The sequence below is a fragment of the Solea senegalensis genome, linkage group LG3 (genome assembly GCF_019176455.1).
Source record: "Solea senegalensis isolate Sse05_10M linkage group LG3, IFAPA_SoseM_1, whole genome shotgun sequence".
NCBI lineage: Eukaryota > Metazoa > Chordata > Actinopteri > Pleuronectiformes > Soleidae > Solea > Solea senegalensis.
Window position 1 is genome coordinate 12,978,132 of NC_058023.1, and position 20,002 is coordinate 12,998,133.

Here is a 20,002-nt window from a genome sequence, read left to right on the forward strand (position 1 = left end):
GGTGAAGGCCGTGATGATTTTTTAAAACCAAATTACAGACTATAATAGACAGTGATTCAGATTCAAGGTTTTTCTTTTTAACAGCCCGACCCCCATCCCTATCACAAGATATAATTAACATGGAAAGTTAAATAAACTGGAAATAAAATAACGCTGTAGCGATAAACAGCAGTCCCAAAGTCAGCTGGGTAGCCCACACATCTATTGGTTCACCATGAATCAGTGACATTACACTTAACCAGGTTATATACTCTATATAAACTTCTCCAGATGACATCAAAGCACACAGTGATACACAGTATTTAACCTGTTCAGGTATTTTTAGGTGTGTTTTAGAGAAGTAGGTCACCAAACAAAGGTTACAATGTTGATCAAGTTGATCGAGATCAAGTGTTTCCTTGTCTTAAAGGAAAAACATGATTCATTTATGTAAAAGCACCCAATTTAAGTTTTCCACTATGTATGTAAAATGAACAGTTCTGATCATAAGATTCCTTAATACTTTAATGCTGTGAACTTTTCAATAGAGCAGTCAAGATCACATCACAGAGGCAATCGTGAGAGTTTGCAGTATTCTCACACACTTAAGTGAAGTGGTGTGGCCTCAGGGTGAGGTCGTGGTCACCCTGTGATTATCTGTCACTCTGGTTTTCTTACAGTGGCTCCTGCAAATGGATGAAAGAGGAACTGGAGACACAAGTGATGGCAGAAGAAGAAAAAAGCTGCAGGTCTGCTGTGAGGCAACCGAAAAGCACTTTGCTTATTTAAAGTGAAGGAGAAAGAGTGAGGCATGCGAGTGTATGTACCTGGGACAACAAGATCGCATGGAAAATGCTCACAAATTCCACATATACTGTTGTATAAACAAACACTTTTTAGCAGCCGGAAAGAAAAACATAAATACACAATGCAGGGCAAACGTCTTAGGCCCCAATTATATTTGTTAATGACTGTTCGGCTGTAAAATTATGATTTTATATCTGTTTAATATTGTGATCTTTGGCATTTTGAATGGAATGCTGTGTTTGAGAGTTGGTCTTATATTAGCAAACTTAAAAATGTACAATATGTCTACGTAAAGCTCAAGCACATGGTGTAATTGACCTTTTTCACAGCAGATACTTTCATGAAATAGCAACACAACAACAAACACAGGGGTTTACAAATGTCATTAATTAGGGCTCCGGTCCATTTAGGTTTAAATTCAATTAATTCATAAGCTGCTTATAATCACACATAGAACATGATTGTTCACAACTGAATGTAACTTCTACCAAGCTCACTGGAAACAATGAGAACTGAGACCCTTTCTATAACTTTATAACCTATTTAAATGTATTTATGATCAATAAATCAGATTGTAAATATATCCATCAACACCTAATGAATGGAATTAGTCGAGTATAACTTCCTCTGTGATTCTTGTGGACCTTCGTGATCATGAGATTTGTCTTCCCACGGCGCCCTCTACTGTCTCATTACTGTAACATCACTCACAGACTGTTGAAGCGTCATCATCCCGCGACTATATTTTTTCTTTAAAAATGATAATAAAGCCACCATAGAAATTTGCATATAATTTTTTATAACCGACGCGTGATTCTGAAAAACAATATGACTAAATTTGAACTTTGAAAAATAACCATTTATCACTAAATACTTTTACATTTCAAAATAAGAGTTCCCGGAAGTGCCATTCTGAGCCTGTCAACAGAACACATGTCTCCTCCGCGTTGCTGTTGAAACTCAATTATGCCAAAGCTTTGTGGTTTAAAGTTTCCCACAGACTGTGCGTCTCTTCCGGAAGGCTTCTGGTCAGCTGTGGGCGTGTGGGTAAAGAAACCTCATGTTGTGAACAAGCGTCTTTGCGGCGTTACAGTGACGCATAGTAAAGAAGCGGGTAATGTGCCGAGCCTGCTGCTCCTGGAGGACGCTCCTGCTCCTGGGCTGTCTCCCCAGGTGTTGTCCTTCCTGACCAGTGAGGTCTCACTCACACGGACACACGAGCATCCCAAACCCTACTCTTCTAATGTCAGGACGTTTGTTCCCAAAGTGAACAGTTATGGGACAAGTCTGCAGAAAGAAGTTGTCGTCAGAGGTGAGCGCTGGTCTGGCATGAAAGCTTCTATAATCGGCTCTGTTTACTGTCTCTTTTTTCTGTCTTGTTTAGACTTTATCAGACAACAGGCGACCTTTATTCCCATGGAAGAGGATGCAGATGGACGAGTATCTCTAAAGGAGGACAATGTTTATCAGATTCAGCTCTGCAATGAGGACTGTGAGGGATGGTGAGTCTGAACTCACTGTATACACTAACTAACTAACTAACTGACTGACTGACTAACTAAAACTAACTAAAATTTAATACAGCTGAACAATGTGGGAAAACATATCTAATTGTTCTCATATCACAATAAACCATTTGTACAGCAGCAATTTTGACAGAAGAATAATCACAGGTGTTAATAATCAAATTAATGATGGCTTCCATTTAGCATCCTCTGGTTCACTGTCACACTGTCCTGACTTACATGAACTGAACAGAGTCCTCGTTAATATGATCACTAACACCTGTGCTTTTCCTGCTGAAACATGTCAAAATGGCTGCTGTGCAGTGCATCTGATTTGCCACATCATCATAATCATCATCATCATTATTATTATTATTGTTATTATTATTATTACTACTCTTTAGTCTAATTCAAAGATGGAAACATAAAGATATTAATTTAAGCCTGTCCAATTTGCTAATTGCATTGTTTCATGATGGAATTCTGATTCGAAAATCATTCCCTTGTTAAACTTAACAATGGGTAGACAGCTAGAGTATTGCTTGATCTGCTTCTCATCTTACCCTTCACCCCTGTAAATCAGACCACAGAGGCTGAGCACTGAGGTTATGCATGTCAGTCTCTCATGGCAGTTGAACAGACATTAGAATGCAGTCTGATGAATTATTTTTATTTTATTCAACTATGATAATTGAAGCACCCAGTTAGCCAAGTTCTAAAAGAGTACTGTTAATGACACAATGGTTTATTATATAATCTGGACAGTCATGAGTTTATGTCTTTTGTTTTTGGTTCATCTTGCATTTGATGGTGTAATCTGCATATTTATTGACTCTATGGACAGGTCCCTGGAGTTGCATGTCTTGTCGCCAGACACGTGGTTCTCTGATGGTGTGGTGTACCCCAAGCTGCGATGGCTGACCTCTGATCTGCTGCCTAAACTGTTGCGTTGGGCCACCGAGTGCAAGAGCAGCGAGTTCAAGAGCACACTGTCGCTGCTGCCGGTGGAAAAGTACAGCCTTGTGTACCAGCAGCTGAAAGACAAGTACAAGGCCATGGTGAAGGTGAGGAGATTGTCTGTGTGTCTTTCATATTATAAAGCATTTACACTGTATGTGCTAATGCTATTGGATGTCATTTTTAGGTTTGGCCCGAGGTGACGGATCCTGAGAAGTTTGTCTACGAGGATGTTGCCATCGCCACATATCTCCTGGTGGGTTTAGACCTGGTTTTCTTTGAATTATCAGGTCAAATGTACTTGTTTTCACACCTAATCTGAGTCTTGGAAATTTTCAAATTGCAGGATGATCTTTTGCAACCTATATCGCCCATGCATCTTTTTTGCTCTGAAATCTAAATGACTTGTTAATGCAGGAGACAGTCATTTTCATCTGTCACATGTTTTCAGGTCATGCAGCTAAAAGTGGGTCAATCAATTTTATTGTGAAAAAAACACTTTCACCCAGCAAATCAATCCATGTGTCATGCCAGAAGCAGGTGAGAGGGTGTCAGGAGCAGCAGCAGCAGCAGCAGCAGCAGCAGGTGTCATGCTGCAGTTTTAAATTGGTTTTCAGTAAAATGACTGAGAGCACTCATGAGTGTCCTCTCGTCTTTGTGTGTCTGTGCGATGCAGGTGCTGTGGGCCCAGGAGCGAGAGGAGAAAGGTCTCGCGGGCAGACAGTCTTTTGTGGACCTTGGCTGTGGGAATGGTCTCCTGGTTCACATACTGTCCAGTGAAGGAGTGAGTCGGATGTTAGATGTGACCAGTTCACAGATAAATTTCATCTCTAACACAAAGTCTTGGAAATGACATTGTTATTAGTGTTGGTTACTGATCAGTGGCTTTTAACGCTCAGTAAACTTTCCATGCACAACGAGAACTTGACTACACCATTCAGTTAGACTACTGCCCTGGTCCCAGTAAAGCACAAGGAGGGAATCAATTTATTTAATGATGTGGGTCCCCCTTTGCTACACTAGGTGGCGACATGCCCTCTTTCAGCTTGTTGGTATTAGCTGGTCCTCTGGTTTAGTTTGCAGCTAGTTCTCAGAGTGACATTCAGAGACTTCCTACCATCAGGAGTCTACCTGAGCATTACTCAGTTTGCTGTAAGTGTTGAGACTAAAAGTGTTTGAATTAAATTGTGCACCTACTAGGTTAAAGGTGAGAAAAGCTAAAAGCATTTAGGTCAAGGTGAACACCTTAGATGTGCTTCTATGTGTCGTGCCTGGTCTTGAGCCATTAGTGATGTAACTAAGCTACACAAACAAGTTGAATCAAGCAATATATGAGAACAAATGACAATTCACTTAAATATATTCGTAAGGAAATAAAAAATAGAAAAATAGGAACGATAAGAATAAGAGCTCAGTGTGAGCTCAGTAGGGTTGTAGAAGTATTTACAAGTAAAATGAAGGTATATGAAACTATACATGAAAACCTTCTCACTGTGAGAATGGGATGTTTCACTGAAAGAGTATCTTGCTGTGGATATGGCACAGGCAAAGAGAAATTTGCACGTCTTTATGTATATTGCACATAGAACAGAGCGATGGCGATTGAATGATTCAGGATTTTACAGAATTTAGTGCGGTAACAGCTCTTAATCGATATATATAACTATTTTGATAATTGATTATTCGGTTTTAGAGTTTTTATAATTTCAGATTTTTCAACTTCTTAAAGATGAATATTTTCAGGTTCTGTTGCTCCATTTGACAGAATGGAAGAAATCATTAAAACTGAAAAAGTTTGGATTGTGGACAAAACAAGACATCTAAGAACATCATCATTTTATGGTTTCAGAAACACCCGTCAACATCAAAAAATAGGATGCATTTACCACAAAGTTTGAGAAAATAGTAATACAAGTAAGTAAATCCTGATAAGCTGTGTACACTTGCCACTCAAATTCAGAGGTCTCTCAATTATCCAAATCTTTACGAACAGCTTAATCAATGACATGGGCCCGGTCACAGCTCAGGTGAGGGGATTCATATCTCTGAATGTTTTTACTTCCACACTACCATGTTTCCTTGATGTCCAATCATAGGCTAGGACTGGCGTAATTGAAATTATACACAGAGGCTCATGGTCGGTGTGTGAAAGTGGCTGAGGGCGATTTACCTGTTGACCGTCGCGATGTCTTATGTTACAGCACCCGGGCAAGGGCATCGACGTTCGGAGGAGGAAGATCTGGGACATGTATGGCAGCCACACCCTGTTGGAGGTCAGGATTAATAAATGTTATTTTTAAAGTTTTAGTGTGAAACATTAGGGTTTATTGACAGAAATAATATACTACTCATAAATATCTCTCTATATGATAATATGTGTCTGTCCTTTTCTCTTTCCCATTTACCTTTTTCCAATGATGAATTGAATAATTAAAAATAATCGCCAGAATGATTTTTATTACTGGCACTTTGCATTCAGTGGTAACTAACTGTGTCACTATAATTAGATTTGATTAGATTGATTTTTCTGTTAGATTAAACATATAAATAGAGATATGTAAAATGTGCTTTTCATGAGACAGGGTTACATTAATGTCCTTTGGGTCAAAAACTCAAAATGAAAAACTCAAAATGCAAATAACAATGTAATTTAATGTATGGTATTTGTCTTTAAATGAAGCAGCAGCCACTAAACTCTTCAACAATCCTTCAAAACTTCAATTGTCTTTTACCAAATGGTATGCTGTGGAGTGTAAATGCATTCTATCAGACTCTGTATCAACAGATGGATGTTGAGCAAAAACAATGATTGTATTTGTTGATCAGCAGAAATCATAGAAGATAATCATTTGATTGACTACAACAAATTTGGCCTCTTGAATTTTAACATTTTCACTTTTCAAATGATGAGTAATAGTGAGTGGCAACTGTATGTGTAGCATTTAACTGTTGAAAAACAAATTGTCAAGTCATGTAATTAAAACGAGGTTTTGTACACTGAGACTACATTTTAGACCTGAGACTCATTTTTAGTGATTTGAACAACAACAACAGAATGTCACTAGGACAAAGAGTGAATTAAGACAAATACAGATAAACACACACATTTGCAGGGAAACCTGCATCGCCCCCAAAACACAACACTTTTCCACTCTGGCTTTTGGCCTCCACCACTCTTTTGACTACAAGCTCCCGACCGCTTCCATTTAAGGTCATCTATTATTGACTGATTGTGGCTGAGTGGACGCAGCTGACCAATCTCTCTGTGTCCTCATGTGGCAAAGTACTTAGTCTTAAACCCTTATTTGCTCAGGCCTCTGTGCTCTTAACTTTTACTTTTTGTAATGCTTTTGTAAAACCTTAGTTTTAATATTGGACTGATGGACGTGTGATATGTCAGAACTTCAACAAGATATTAGTTATTCCATTTAGTGACCGTGTATGAAATCATGCCACTGTACATCCTCCCTGCCCTATTGCACTCTTGTGATTTTTGGGTCTTTTCTATTTCAGGAAAAGGCAATTACTCCCAGTGAGAGCTGCTTATTCCCGGGTACAGACTGGCTGATTGGGAACCACTCGGATGAGCTCACACCATGGATCCCCATTATAGCAGCCAGGCGAGTCATCAGCAGACACAATCTCACTCTGCAGCTCAAGTGCCAGCTGATGTCTCCAGTTTGGAATAACATAATGAGCGGATGGGAGGGGTGTGAATGTGTGACTCTGTGTGTTTGCTTCTGGGCATGTGAGCTCACCAGTTAGTTTATTAAGGCAACCACTTGATGGAGATGCTGAGCCTCCGAATGCTGATCTTGGCCGGTTTCACTTTCAGAGCTTTAAACAGTTGGAGACCACAAACAAGACTCGGCACATCCAAACATTTGTGACCACAGTTTTCTTTGGCTCTGAGAAAGAATTTGCCTTTTTCTCTCATACTGCAGGTCGTGTTACTCCTGCCGCTACTTTGTCCTCCCCTGCTGTTTCTTTGACTTCTATGGAAAGTACCAGAGACGCCAGTGTAAGAAGTCTCAGTATAAAGAGTACATCGATTTCATCACTGAGGTCAGCCAAGTCAGTGGCTTCAACACGGAAGAGGACTGTCTGAGAATACCGTCGACTAAACGGGTAGGCTTTCAAAGTCCAAGGACAGTCACCTGACCTACCAGCCTGATGTGTTTGACTTCCTGTATTTGAAGAGCTTTGAGTATAACCATATATTTAGCATGTTTTAAAATGCACATTTAATAATCATTTATTTTAATTGAATATTTACATTATTCAGGATCCTACGTTTCCCATAATACAACTTGTAAGCCTCTTTAACCAGACCCCTCCAGATAAATGCCTAAATCATCAGCTATTATCAAACAACTAGGGCTTATTTTCATAATCAAATAGTATTGGTGAATTCTTTTAAATAGTCAATTGTTAACATGAAATGTTAAGCAGAAAATGGTGGCCTTAAAAACTTCTATTCTAATGCTATAAAAACCAACTATTATACACTTGAATTTGAATGTAGTAAAACATCAAAATTGATTTTAAGCCTCAGAAAAACTTTTTTCCTGGATCTAACTCAGAGTTGGCACAGAGCTACAATGAGTTTGCAGGTTCACATGCTTCTCTACAGCCAATTTCCTGAAGTGCCAGCTTTAACACGATGCTGTTGCTGTACAAAGAGCTGTGCTATAGTTACCCTCCTGCTGGCAGACTGTTGCACATCATGCCGCGTGATTTGTTGCTCTTCACATGAGAGTTCGGTCCACGAGTCCCATCATTACCAGGTTGAAAGACATTATTGGCACAAACAGCAGTGGACTTCACAGTCGCTGTGTGTGGAATCAGCTCAACCCACTCAGGGTTAAAGTGACACTTCACACCGTTCTGAGAGGAACAAGACTTATCTTGTTAGTAGCAAGATACAAGACGTTTTGTTTATTTTTCCTGACCACTGCTGAGTTCACTGTTATTTATTACCTTCCAGTATCTTTTTTAATTTTTAATTTTAGCATATTTTCTAATGCTTTTAATACCATTTGGGTGTTCCACTCAAAGCCTGAAGATATTCAGCTAACAAAAACAAATGACAACCAAAAGCAGTAAATCTTCTAATTAGTTGCTCGTTTATTTTTGTCTTAACTCTAAAAAGTATTTTTCTTAACTCTTAAAAAAATAAAAGGCTATTTCACACATTTATTTTCAGAGGCTGGACAAACAAAAAAGATCCTACACAATTTAATTTCTCTGAAACTTTATGCCAAAGCTGAGATAACCCCAGACTTGTACACAGTTCTCCCCAGAGCCACAGCAGATACTAGAGAAATGACAAATCATCTTAATAAACTGAGCTTTCTCAATGCAATCTGTTAATACATGATTTAATAATACATGTAGTAACACGATTTTTCACGAGAGTCTCTCCTTAAAATTGTCAAGAAATATCCTCCTGTTCAACACAACTGTGCATCCACACCTTTATCCCACCAGAGCATCAATCAGCACAGACTGAAGCAAATAAATCAAGTCTCTAAAGTCCCAAAAGGGACATATTCTTGATAACCAGTGGCCATTTAAAAGCTTTTTTACACACAGACCCATAAAAATTACAAGTACTTACTGAGCTTTGAAGGCACAGTGATTGATAATCATCGTTTTTGTCTCACACAAACAAGCATACACTTAGGTTTTCCTTTATTTGTTATGAAGATAAACCAGTTTCCTGTTTTGAAGTGGAAGACGTCCTTCCACTGTATTTCCCTGACATGAGCATTTGTTACAATCTGTAGTGATTTCACTCATCTGTGTACACTAGACCTTCAAATGAATAAATTACCTAGAGGTGCTTTACTTAAACAGCAGCAGATGAAGAATCATGGGTTCTTTACCCAGAATGATTGTTTACTTTTGTTGTATTTGTTTGTCACCTAAATGATTGAGTTATTATCTTCCCTGCTTTCACAGTTTCAGGCTTCTGAGCATCCACATGAGCTGACCTGACATTCAGTTTTTCTTCCTGCAGGTGTGTTTGGTTGGAAAGTCGAGAAACTACCAGCTATCCGACGAGGCAGAGGCAGAGCAAAGAAGGGCTCATTATATTCAGAGCAGGCAGATCACACCTGGGGTCACAGTCCAAAGGTCAGACTTCAAGAATGATGGGGGCTGTTGCCATGGGAACAAAGACGGCGACATTACCTGCGGGAGCAGCTGGGGTGCCGGGTTCCAGCCCCGGGACAGGGTTGAAACGGTTAGAAACTGCGCCACTCTCCCCCGGGACATTGTTGACGGTGTTGTCCTGCGGGTCGCTAACGTTCTTCTGGGAATGACAGTGGATGGCGGCAGGGGATGCTCCACTGACTGGAACCAAGGAGGTAGAGTTCAACACAACAGCAGCCACACACCATCAGAGATAAACAAACAAAACACACAAGTTATCCCGAGTGGGAGCTACTGAAGATGCAATGTGTAACATTTAGGAGGGTCTATTGGCAGGGATGAGCAGACGAGTCCTCTATTTTTTACAGTCGGCAGTCTCACCATTAGATGCCACTAATGCCATTTACAAGCTGGACGTTTATCGTTGTCTCTTGGTTTAAATTTGTTTTTCTTTCACCCAACCAAAACTGATTTCTTTAGCAAACACAAACACACAAACACTTGCTAATACCACTGCAACATCCACCAACACATGGTTTAATTCACTTTCTTCTTTTCTTTAATTTTTTTTTTAATTGCTTAATTCAAGATCAAAACAGTTCACTGATACATTGTCAGGTATTTCAAGGCTAAAATAAAACTGGATGAGGAAGAAGGAGAAGGGAAATAACCCTATAATTATCCATAGTGTAAACCTTGCGGACTGTTTAAGAATAGATTTTGTTTTCCCGCTTAAAAGGTGAAGTCTAGGAATTAAGATAGAAGCAGCAGGGAGCCACCAGGGGGCAACTTTGCTGGTTGCAAAAAGAACTCTTGAATGGAAGACCAATGGAAACTGAGCTTCTACTTCTCACTTGATTTATAATCAGTAAATCTTTTCCTAAAAATCACTAGTTTCAGCTCTTCTACAATAGAGAATGATGTCAGTTTTGTAAATTATGTTCCCATTTAGTGGAAAAAAATCACAGCACTGCGAGTGGGCAGCAGTGTGATTGACAGCTGGTGTTGTCCAATAGAAGCCTGGTTGCAGGTGACGTCTTTGAACATCCATTTGCAAAATGTTAGTTGCAACTGAAAGTTTAAGTTTGGTTCCCTTTTCACCATCTACCAAATTTCCTTCAGCATAATAGAGTAGACCCTCCATGAATCCCAGTCATAATTGAAGGAGTCTGAAAATATCAGTAGGGTGTATACTGTATAATAAAATCCGAACACCTCAACAGCACTTGTGAATCACTTCTCACTTTCTCGTCGGCAACTTAAAATACATTTCTTGCGGCTTCATTGCGAAGTGGCAGCTTCTGAAGTTAGAACTCATCGTCTGATACCCTCCACCTCCTCCATCACCCCACCCCGCCCCTCTGTCTCTCATCATCACCACCCGGTCCCCTCTCGGCTTCAGTTTGCGGGGGCCTTCGTGACACGGAGCGACGTCACTTTGAACTCTCAGTACAGAGAGTGTCTCATGCTGCATCTCACACTCACACACACTCACTCACACACACTCACACACACACTCACACACACACACTGACACACACTGACACACACCGCCCACACATCACCTTTGTCTATGCTTATGCTACCACGCGTGTGCCACAAACACACACATGCAAAATATAAACGAGATAAGGAGATAAGGAGATGAGGATGATTATAATTAAACAGAAAATTCTCTGTCAGAATGTCATAGCTGAAATTACAGATATAAAATATGAGCCAGAGCCAATAAAGGGAGAGTGTTACTCTGTGTGGAGATGACTAGATGAATAATGCACCACCATCTATGATTAATGCATGACTATGCGTTTGTATTAAGGTATTCCCACCACTTATCTGCAGTGTAAGAACAAAGGCTAAATTCAGGTTGAGTCAGCTGATATTGAATAGATCCATGAAGGCTTCACAGTCAGGGAAAGGCCGTTTGAGATTCACATTCTCTCCTTTTTAGTTTGATGAATATTTGTCTTATACAATTTCGAGTAGAATGTAGATTTTTAGAGCTGTTGAACATCAGTTTACTTATTGTGGTTAATACTATTCCACCTGTCTACCCAGGGAAGCAGAAAAATAATTGCTAAAATCTGGTGCAATGCATATCTTACAATATACAGTGTTTTATTTTCTTTATTGTCAACTGTCCCTTTCTAATTAACCCCTCCAAAAAACAAATTACAAACAGCGTGTCACCTAGATGAGCCTCTACATGTCCCAAAACAATTCTGCAATGCTGGATATGTGCATATATATTCAGCTCATGGAAGAGAGAACATGATGCTTGAAGGAAAAATGTATGGCTTTTATGGGCTTTTTTTGTTGTATTGTGTAAAAATACTGTCACTCTATGACTTTTAGCATCCGAGTATTAAGAAGAACTCAAGTATCAGATACTGACTGAAAGCTTTTGCCAAATTCTGCTAACTATTTTTCCTTTTTTTCCAATTTAAACTTAAGTCAGTTTGGCACATTTTCTTTTTCTAACATTTCTCACATTCTTAACATTTCCTAGAGGAAAATATCAAATGTATCATAAAAAGTATTGTTTTGGCATTTGAAACTATATCGGAAATGTTGAAACAGAACCAGCCCCACTGCTGTTATGCAACACCGCGTCTGTGACCTCATGCTAAAATGTGTTCACTAGTGTTTTGCGCAGTTAAATGTGTGAATATATGAATCTGGCTATTGTAGCTGTGAGTCAGGTTACTAATTCATGCACACTATACTGCTGCCTGATCGTTATGTAATCATGTGGAGAACTATGGTAGGTGTACGTCTGACAGCAATGACAATCCACAGCACTGAAGCTCAAGTCAGTGAATGTCTGAACATCTAAAATCAGCAGTTATTATCTGACGTAAATGTTCATTATGCTGTAGTTGAAGAAACGGCTTGCATAGAAGAGCGTGGGTGAAAGTGGGTGCAGAGTGTTATTCAGTGGTGGGCAACTCCCGTTATGCTTCAGCAGCTCCACCATCATCCTCATCTTCCACATGTGCACTGCACTCACCTGCATTTCCCCTCACTTGTTAATAGGATTACACCTCATAGCCATTTTATTAGGTGCATGTATTCATACAGCAACGCAATGCATTTAAGGCATAACAATGACAGTCTGCTGTTATGAAAGATGATTTAAGTGACTTTGAGAGTGGCATAGTTGTTGATGTCAGAAAGGCTGGTCTGATTATTTCAGGAACTGCTGATTTATTGGGATTTTATGCCCAACCATCCAGGACCAACCAGGAGTTCTCTGAGAGAAAATGCCTTGTCAATGCCAGAGGTCAGAAGAAGAATGGCTGTACTAGTTAAAGAAAGGCAATAGTAACTTGCACCTGTAACTTAAATAAGGCACACACAATCAACACACTCACTCATCATGCCTTAAAGACTGGGACTTGCATTATGCCGCACTTTGCCATCGTTTTTTTACTGCCATCATTGCTGCTAACAGGTCTTTTATACACTTTATTGTACAGTTTCTTCACTATGTAAAGTGTACTGTGTATTTATTTTAACTGTATAGTGTCTTGTTCCCAAGGCATTGTGCCTTTTTGAAGCCGAGAGTTGCCAAACCAAATTTAGTTTTATGTATGCATAATGACGATAAAGAATTCTTGATTCCAGAAGACTGCACACATGCTTTAATCTTACAAATGATATTGCTCTATTCACATTAAGATGCCTCTGATATAAAAGTATGGTAGTATTGTCATATTAGGCAGGCTGCAACCACAACTGCTATTTGAACTTATACAATACAAAGTGCTAAACACTTAATTACATGTAGAATAAAATGAAATTTCTTTTTGAGTACATTTGATTATAATAAGTAAAATATTACAAAACAAGTACCTTTTTTAAAATAGTAGTTAACTAATAATTTCCATTGTAATTGATTCATCAGTCACCAGGAGTTCAAACTATTCAGTATTCAACAGTGCTAAAGAAAAACGTGTTTGTAACCTCTTGAGAGCTTAAGATCGTCCTATTCTGTATTCTGTTTCAAAACATTTAGGTTTAAAAGCTTATATAGTGAAAGCATGAGATTCATGTGCTCTACTCTTGGCAGAAACTGTGATGCGTTACCACTTTACCAGAGCTCTTTTTTTTCTCTCCACTCAGCTTGATTTTGAATTGGCTTTAAGCAGCAAAAAATGTTCCACAACAAGCAATCAGTCATCTGATCAACTTTTTGCACATGGGCACGTTTTGCCTCAAACGGTTCTTAACTGTACGTCAAGCAGAGCCATTAATAATCATCTACTCCTGGTTCTGGTCCAAACGGAGTCTACTCTGTCAATACTGCCCTTCTCCCATTAATCCCCATTAACATTGTAGGCAGTAAAGGGCAGCTTTAAACGGCGTATTGATATTATATTAAGGCCTGGAGCTCCCCGGCGTCTGGGCTGTAGGACGGCTGTCTGCCCAGTTTCACACTCAGCAGCACACGACTGTGTTTGGCTGCACAATTGTCTGCGAGTGTGGGAGTGTGTTGCGTATTTTAGGCACAAATTTGGGTGAACAATATGTTTTTTGATCAATATCTCATCCATGATGGTTGTCAGTTTTCTAACTTCAGAAATAACAAACAAACTCAGACTTAAATAGGATTGTTGTTGCTTTTACCTTACATCAGAGCCACAGATATGTGCAGGACGATTCAAAGACACTATGGTCGGAAAAGCAGCCTCATACCTCTAACTTGCTTTTGATTATAATTTGATTGTAATTAGGGCTGCAACTAACAATTATTTTCATTAGTGATTCATCTTTCTATAGTTTTCTTGATTAGTTGATTCGTCATTTGGTCCATAAAATGTCAGAAAATGTTGACAAATGTCTTGTTGTGTTGTTCACAAACGAAAATGATGATTTTGAATGATATCTTTGTTATATGGAACAAATAAACCAGAAAATATTCACATTTAAGGAGCTAAAATAATCACTGAGCTAGTTCTAATTATTAAAAAAAGGTGTAGCTCCACCTGTACCGTACCATTACTCTGGTAAGGGAAGGGTACCGAAAAATAGAACGATTGTGGCCAGATATTTTGGTACTATTCCAAATGAAAACACAACAAAATATGTACCCTACGGAACCGCTCCACTCGGTGGAAACACGCCATTCGTGTAAATGTGTGATGAAGATCACATTAAGTTGTCCACATCAAATGTCATCATGAAACGGCACGAAGGAGCATTAGCAATCCTGTGGTGTGCCCGTCTCCAATATGTCAAAGAAAAGAGTAGGAAGATTGTCATTTGTACAAACCAAAGGTCAGCCACGATTGATTCTCCTCTGGACGAAAGAGGGCAAAGCCAGAAAATCTTGTGGTGAAACGTCGCCCAAAGCCCGGGTGCTGTGTGAACACAACAGTGTATGTCATATATCAGCTCATGATGTACTAAACTCAGACCTTAGGGCTTTGTGTGTTTTTACTATTCACACTTTTTGCTTTTTTGGCTCTCTGGTAGCTACATTTCCTGTCCCAGAGGGGTGTTGGGAGATGCAGTGGTGAAAAGCATGCTGGGTATTCTGACAGCTTTTATTCAGCACACTTTGCCCTGCAAGAAAGTAACTCCGTTTTTTGTATCCACATTCCCTGTGATATGTTCTGAATATGGCATCGATCATGCACATTGTCACTGAGTAGATGTCACACTGTTTTTTTTTTTTTCTTAAAACAACTTGTCATATTGACTCGAGTCAACCAGCTCGATTGGAAATAAAATATATTTCTGTGCATGCCTGAGGCTGTGTGGTAACATATCGACAAATGTACCATCGATGGACCTCCCTCTGCTCTTTTGTCACGATTCACTTTCACCCTCTCCCCCCCTTCTCCACTTCAGGCAGCCTCTCTGTTAGCGAGGTCGCCGGGCTGTTGGAGCAGGAAACACTGCAGCTTCTGAAGAAGGAGTGCGGAGGCCTTCAGACGCTGCTCAAGAACAACCATCAGGTGTTCAGAGGTACAGTTCCTTCCTTCATGCTCCTTTATATTCACACAGCCATTCAAATGTCATTAAAATGACCATCAGAGATACAGAGATATCATCAATCATGTTATATTTAAATACTGGCTTCACGGATGATAATGGTGCAGCCTGGTATGTCAGTAGAGTTGCACCTATGGGTTGGAAAAGCCAAATATTACTAAACCAAACAAACCAAACAAATACTGACTGAAAAGGCTGAAAATGAGCGAGAAAGTTGAAAATCTCCACCCTCAAACACAAAAATTAACTAAATAGGTTGTTGAAAGGAATAAATCAGAGGGCGGCAGAGTTATGTGGACAGTATGTGTGTGCGCATGAACCCACGTTGCTAAAAACTTTGGCTCCTTTAAAATGTATATCTTTGCAAAAAATGCAGATAAGGAGAAGTACTGAAAAAGGACAAGAATTACACTGAAGGCATCATCGCTTATTTATTTCCACTTTTCTGGTATTAAATCACTGTCTGTGCCAACAGGCTGGACAGAGAAGTATAATGAGAAACATGAAAGCTTTAGATTGTGGAAAAAGCTCCATATCGAAGAATGAATTTAACATTCAGTGATATTTTATTTCCTCACTCTCAAAGACCTTGAAGTGACTTTTTGGCAAAATTACTTTCTCATTTTGTGAAGATTTGCCCCTATAAATTTCTCTTAACAAATGTCAAAGCAACAGAAAAGGTTCAAAAGGATTTTTAAAATCTTAAAAAAAATTATTCTAGGTACTCCCATGGATTTCCTGTGTTTATCCCTCAGATATTAGTGTGAGTGCATAACTTTTAAATATCTGTTGTCTTCAACAGATAGTTGCAACACTCCATGTTATTTGTTTTATATCAGGACAGACTGAGGTTGCAATAACACTGAGCATGAAAGTGAAAAGGCTGCACAAATAAACACAGCTCTTGCTTTGAATTCTGAAGAGGTCTGTCCTTCACTTTCAGTGGAAGGAGGGAGGGTGTATATAAGGGACTGGCGGGACAGGAAGTCTGTCAGGGTGGACACAAAGAGGAAACCTGTTGCTCCTGGTGCCCTCAAAACCCGCTCCTGCTGGTTTCACTCCCACCACCCTCAGGGCTGCCCTCTGCAGGCCGAACACTGTGCTTTTGCTCATGGACCTGACGACCTCCGTCCCTCAACCAGACCTCAGAAGAGGATAAAGAATGAACACTTGAGTTGAATTTCTTTCTTTATTTTTCCCTCAATTTATTTTGAAATGGTTCCCAACAAATGACAAGAAATATGATTTAAAACAACAAAAAATACTGATGAGTAAGTGAAGTGTTTTCATACTCTGTACATCATAGGATGATCCAACCAGCTGGGAATACTCCCGCAGCCATTTTGGGTCTGAACAGTGTAAGTTTGATGCAATGTTGCATCATTTCTGAGAAATGAAATATCACAGTGTCCTCATCTTTCTGTGTGAAGCTGCCAAAATGTGACGCTTCCTGATGCTGCTTCAGGTTTCACTGCAGGGGTTTGCTGGCACTTCTCCTGAAATTGAATTTCAAAGGATTGTGTTGTGGCTTTTTACTTATTTAAGAAGTGGACTTTTAGAAAGTTGTAGTCCTCTGTTATCTACACAAAGTGGATGCTGCTTGTCATGGATTTTATAGAGAAGGCGTTCACAGACGAGGCAGTGGATGAAGTCCAAGCAGCGTTTGAACAAAGTAAATGTTAGCATTATGAATTATTTGTTGGCAGGAGTTGAGGGGTGAGCTGCGTGTCATTCCTCTCACTGCTGTGTGCCATCAGCCTGTGACTCAAATGTCAGCGACAGTAAGGCCCACCCAGGGACTGCAGTGGGGCGATGAGAGAGAAGAGCGTCCTCAGGGGTTTGTTTTATTTGTGTGACAGTCAATAATCAGACCGCTGATGCCATGAGCCATGAGGATGGACACGTCTTTGTTCAATTCTGCACATAGGCAAACCCTTTGTCGTATCATTTTCCATTTCATATGCAGGTTGCTTCATCACTTAACATGTGTGTACTGTTTTTTGAGTCCACAGCAAATTTGTCATTTGGACAATAAAGTCTATCTTATCTTATACTCTGTTGTTTATTCGTCAGCATTTTTGCTTGAAATACTCATCCCTTGTGGGTGTTTAACTAATTTCTGTCCCTCTCCTGTACACCCGCCCCCCCACAACAAACAACCTCGCCTCCCCCATCCTCCCCCATGTCATTATTTAGCCTGGATATAATCAATTTGTGAAAATACTCCCAGTGCTCTTGGTCTGCAAAGATCACCTAAGCCAATCGACTTGCTGCCCTGAATTTTTTTTTTCTGCCGAGGTGTGTGATGTGGTCCTGGAGCGGAGGTGATCACCTGCCAGCTCATACGCCGACTGTGACCATTTGGCCCCAGCGCCTTCTGACCACTGTCCAATAAATGGTCATTATGACTCGTGTTTATGTTTGCTGGTGCTGCTGCCTGGAGACTCGAGGAGGAGATCCAGAGCAAGTGAAATCCTGCCCCCCACACACACACACACACTGAGGGAGTGTCGCATAAACACATCAGAGGAGGGCTGCTGCACTATCGTGCCAAACACAAAAACAACACCATTTTCTCTGTGCTCACTGGATTAAATAACATGCTGTAAACTTGGTAACTTTGCAAATTAAAAGATGTATCTGTATCCTGTTTAAAACTTGGTTTAAGTTTCTGGAAAAGTAAATATTTGTCAGATGTGATGCCATTCAACAATATTTCAATAATATATATTCAATATTTCACGTGTTTGAATTCTACAGTCTATAGAATAGTATAGTTCAAATGCTGCTGAAACCCTGTGCTTTTAAAGCTGTAGTGTGTAATGTTTTAAAAAAATTATAAACGATTGTCCAATGAGTTCACCTACTAGAATCTACTACATTTCTCAGTGGTGTTTCTCAGCAGTTTGACGGGATAACCACCTTTTTGTCTCCACTCATCCCTGTCCTACTGCTGCATACGCACAAACGCACCCTCAGTCGGGTCTGATTGTTTTGCAGCATACAAATGATGTTGCGTTGGTGGGGTTCACAAAGACTAAACAGAGGTAGAACACCATCGACAAAAAAATGAAATCACCAAAACTGGTTTAAGCTGTGTACGATAAATTATGAACCTACCACAGACATTAATTTTCAGGGTCTGATCACTTTTTATTTACTTAAGAGCAAGCAAACAACTTTTAAGCAATCTACAAGTCCAGATGCTACTGGTGTAATGAGTTTGGGGAACTATGACCTGGACAAATGAGAATCTGTAAAGAGTCAGTTAGTCACGGCCAATTTACCTTTTCCTGCATTTTTTATTCGCTGCTTCAATACGGAGGAGTGCACAAAATTGTTGGCAGAGCTAAACTTAATTTTGTGTCTCATCGTCTCTGGAACGCAGCTGTAGGTACAACTTGTAATTCAACTCATTAAAACCAGCTTCCTGCATGGTGTAGTAACAGTAACTTACTGCTGGCTGCAAAAGGCTCAAAGTTGCTCAAACTAAACAACAATACTTGGGATTTGATGCTAAAATCAGTCTTTATCATGGTAGCACTGAGATGTAAAATGTTGCAGCACCAACTCATTAGCTACTCCCAAGCCTTTTCTCAAGCTTTCTACCATATGTGAGGTCTTAAATGAACTAAAAAAAGAAAAAACTAATAACTAAAAAAAGGTTTATACCATAAAAACAGATGCGTAATATGTGCAAAAGTATATTTCACCTGTCACAGGAGCGTGATTCCCATGATGGGTCTAAAAATAAATGATGAGACTAAAAAGAAAGTAAAAGAAAAAAGAGAGACATATATAGTGGTTTAATCTCCATATCTCAGACTGTAGATCACAGCAGGTATCCCTGTGTGCTCAGTTTAATTGGTTTCCAGATAGCAGGGAAAAAAATGTGATTCATCCGAAAAATGTAAACAAATGGTTTCCTTTTCCGTAACTGAGCAGTGGCTGCTGCTCTTTCATCTTTATGATGTTCACAGTAACTTAAGAGCAGTACATACTGTATATACGGTATAGTTTTTGTTCCCCATGAACTGTATGCTTATGGGGAACAAACGGTGCAAAGGAAAAAATTAGAGATGGAGAAAGCAAAAGCAGGGACAGAGGGGAATACATTAGCAGAGGGACAAAATTACTTTCCATGCCTGAAATCTAGGTCATGGAGAAATGGCTGTGTGTGTTTAACTAAGCCAACAACTTTCCCCGTGTTTCCCTCATGCTTTATTCATGGTGGCACCATGGGGTTTGCTGTAATGCAGTGTCGACCAGGACATTATTTTGGATGTGCAGAAATCTCAGCAGAGTGAGTCGTGTAGGACCGTGGTACTGACAGCTGTCGCTGTGATGCATTCTTTTGTTTTGACTGTCGGCGTGTCAGAAAGTCTTTTGTCTCTTCAGATCTGTTTTCTTTGGTGTTCTTTTTTTCTGGAGATAGTGGTTGTTTTTAGTGCCTTACTCTGTCAGAGTGTGTGTCTGTGTGTATGTATTTATACATGAGTCATAACACAAAACATATGAGATTTACTTTTTTAAATGTGGTTTAAATACTGTGTCATATTACAGTGTTGAGGGGCTGTTTGAAGGTTAGTTGTAGCAAA

The 20,002-nt window shown here is 39.6% G+C and overlaps 1 protein-coding gene across 1 annotated transcript; it reads left to right on the forward strand.

The window, feature by feature from the left end:
- The first annotated feature begins 1,691 nt into the window (after positions 1 to 1,691).
- Positions 1,692 to 17,457, forward strand: trmt44 (tRNA methyltransferase 44 homolog). Its single transcript, XM_044022765.1, has 11 exons — positions 1,692 to 2,098; positions 2,171 to 2,288; positions 3,136 to 3,355; positions 3,436 to 3,504; positions 3,925 to 4,032; positions 5,450 to 5,521; positions 6,762 to 6,868; positions 7,193 to 7,376; positions 9,271 to 9,619; positions 15,261 to 15,377; positions 16,348 to 17,457. The coding sequence occupies exons 1-11, from the start codon at positions 1,753 to 1,755 to the stop codon at positions 16,581 to 16,583; spliced, it is 1,926 nt and encodes a 641-aa protein (XP_043878700.1). The 5' UTR covers positions 1,692 to 1,752; the 3' UTR covers positions 16,584 to 17,457.
- Positions 17,458 to 20,002: the final 2,545 nt, after the last annotated feature.

Excerpts from the sequence above, each read along its gene's own strand:
- trmt44 (XM_044022765.1), top strand. The coding sequence starts at position 1,753 with ATGCCAAAGCTTTGTGGTTTAAAGTTTCCCACAGACTGTGCGTCTCTT. Across the intron at positions 4,033-5,449 it reads ACATACTGTCCAGTGAAGGA|CACCCGGGCAAGGGCATCGA; the intron begins GTGAGTCGGATG and ends CTTATGTTACAG. Across the intron at positions 15,378-16,347 it reads CAACCATCAGGTGTTCAGAG|TGGAAGGAGGGAGGGTGTAT; the intron begins GTACAGTTCCTT and ends CTTCACTTTCAG.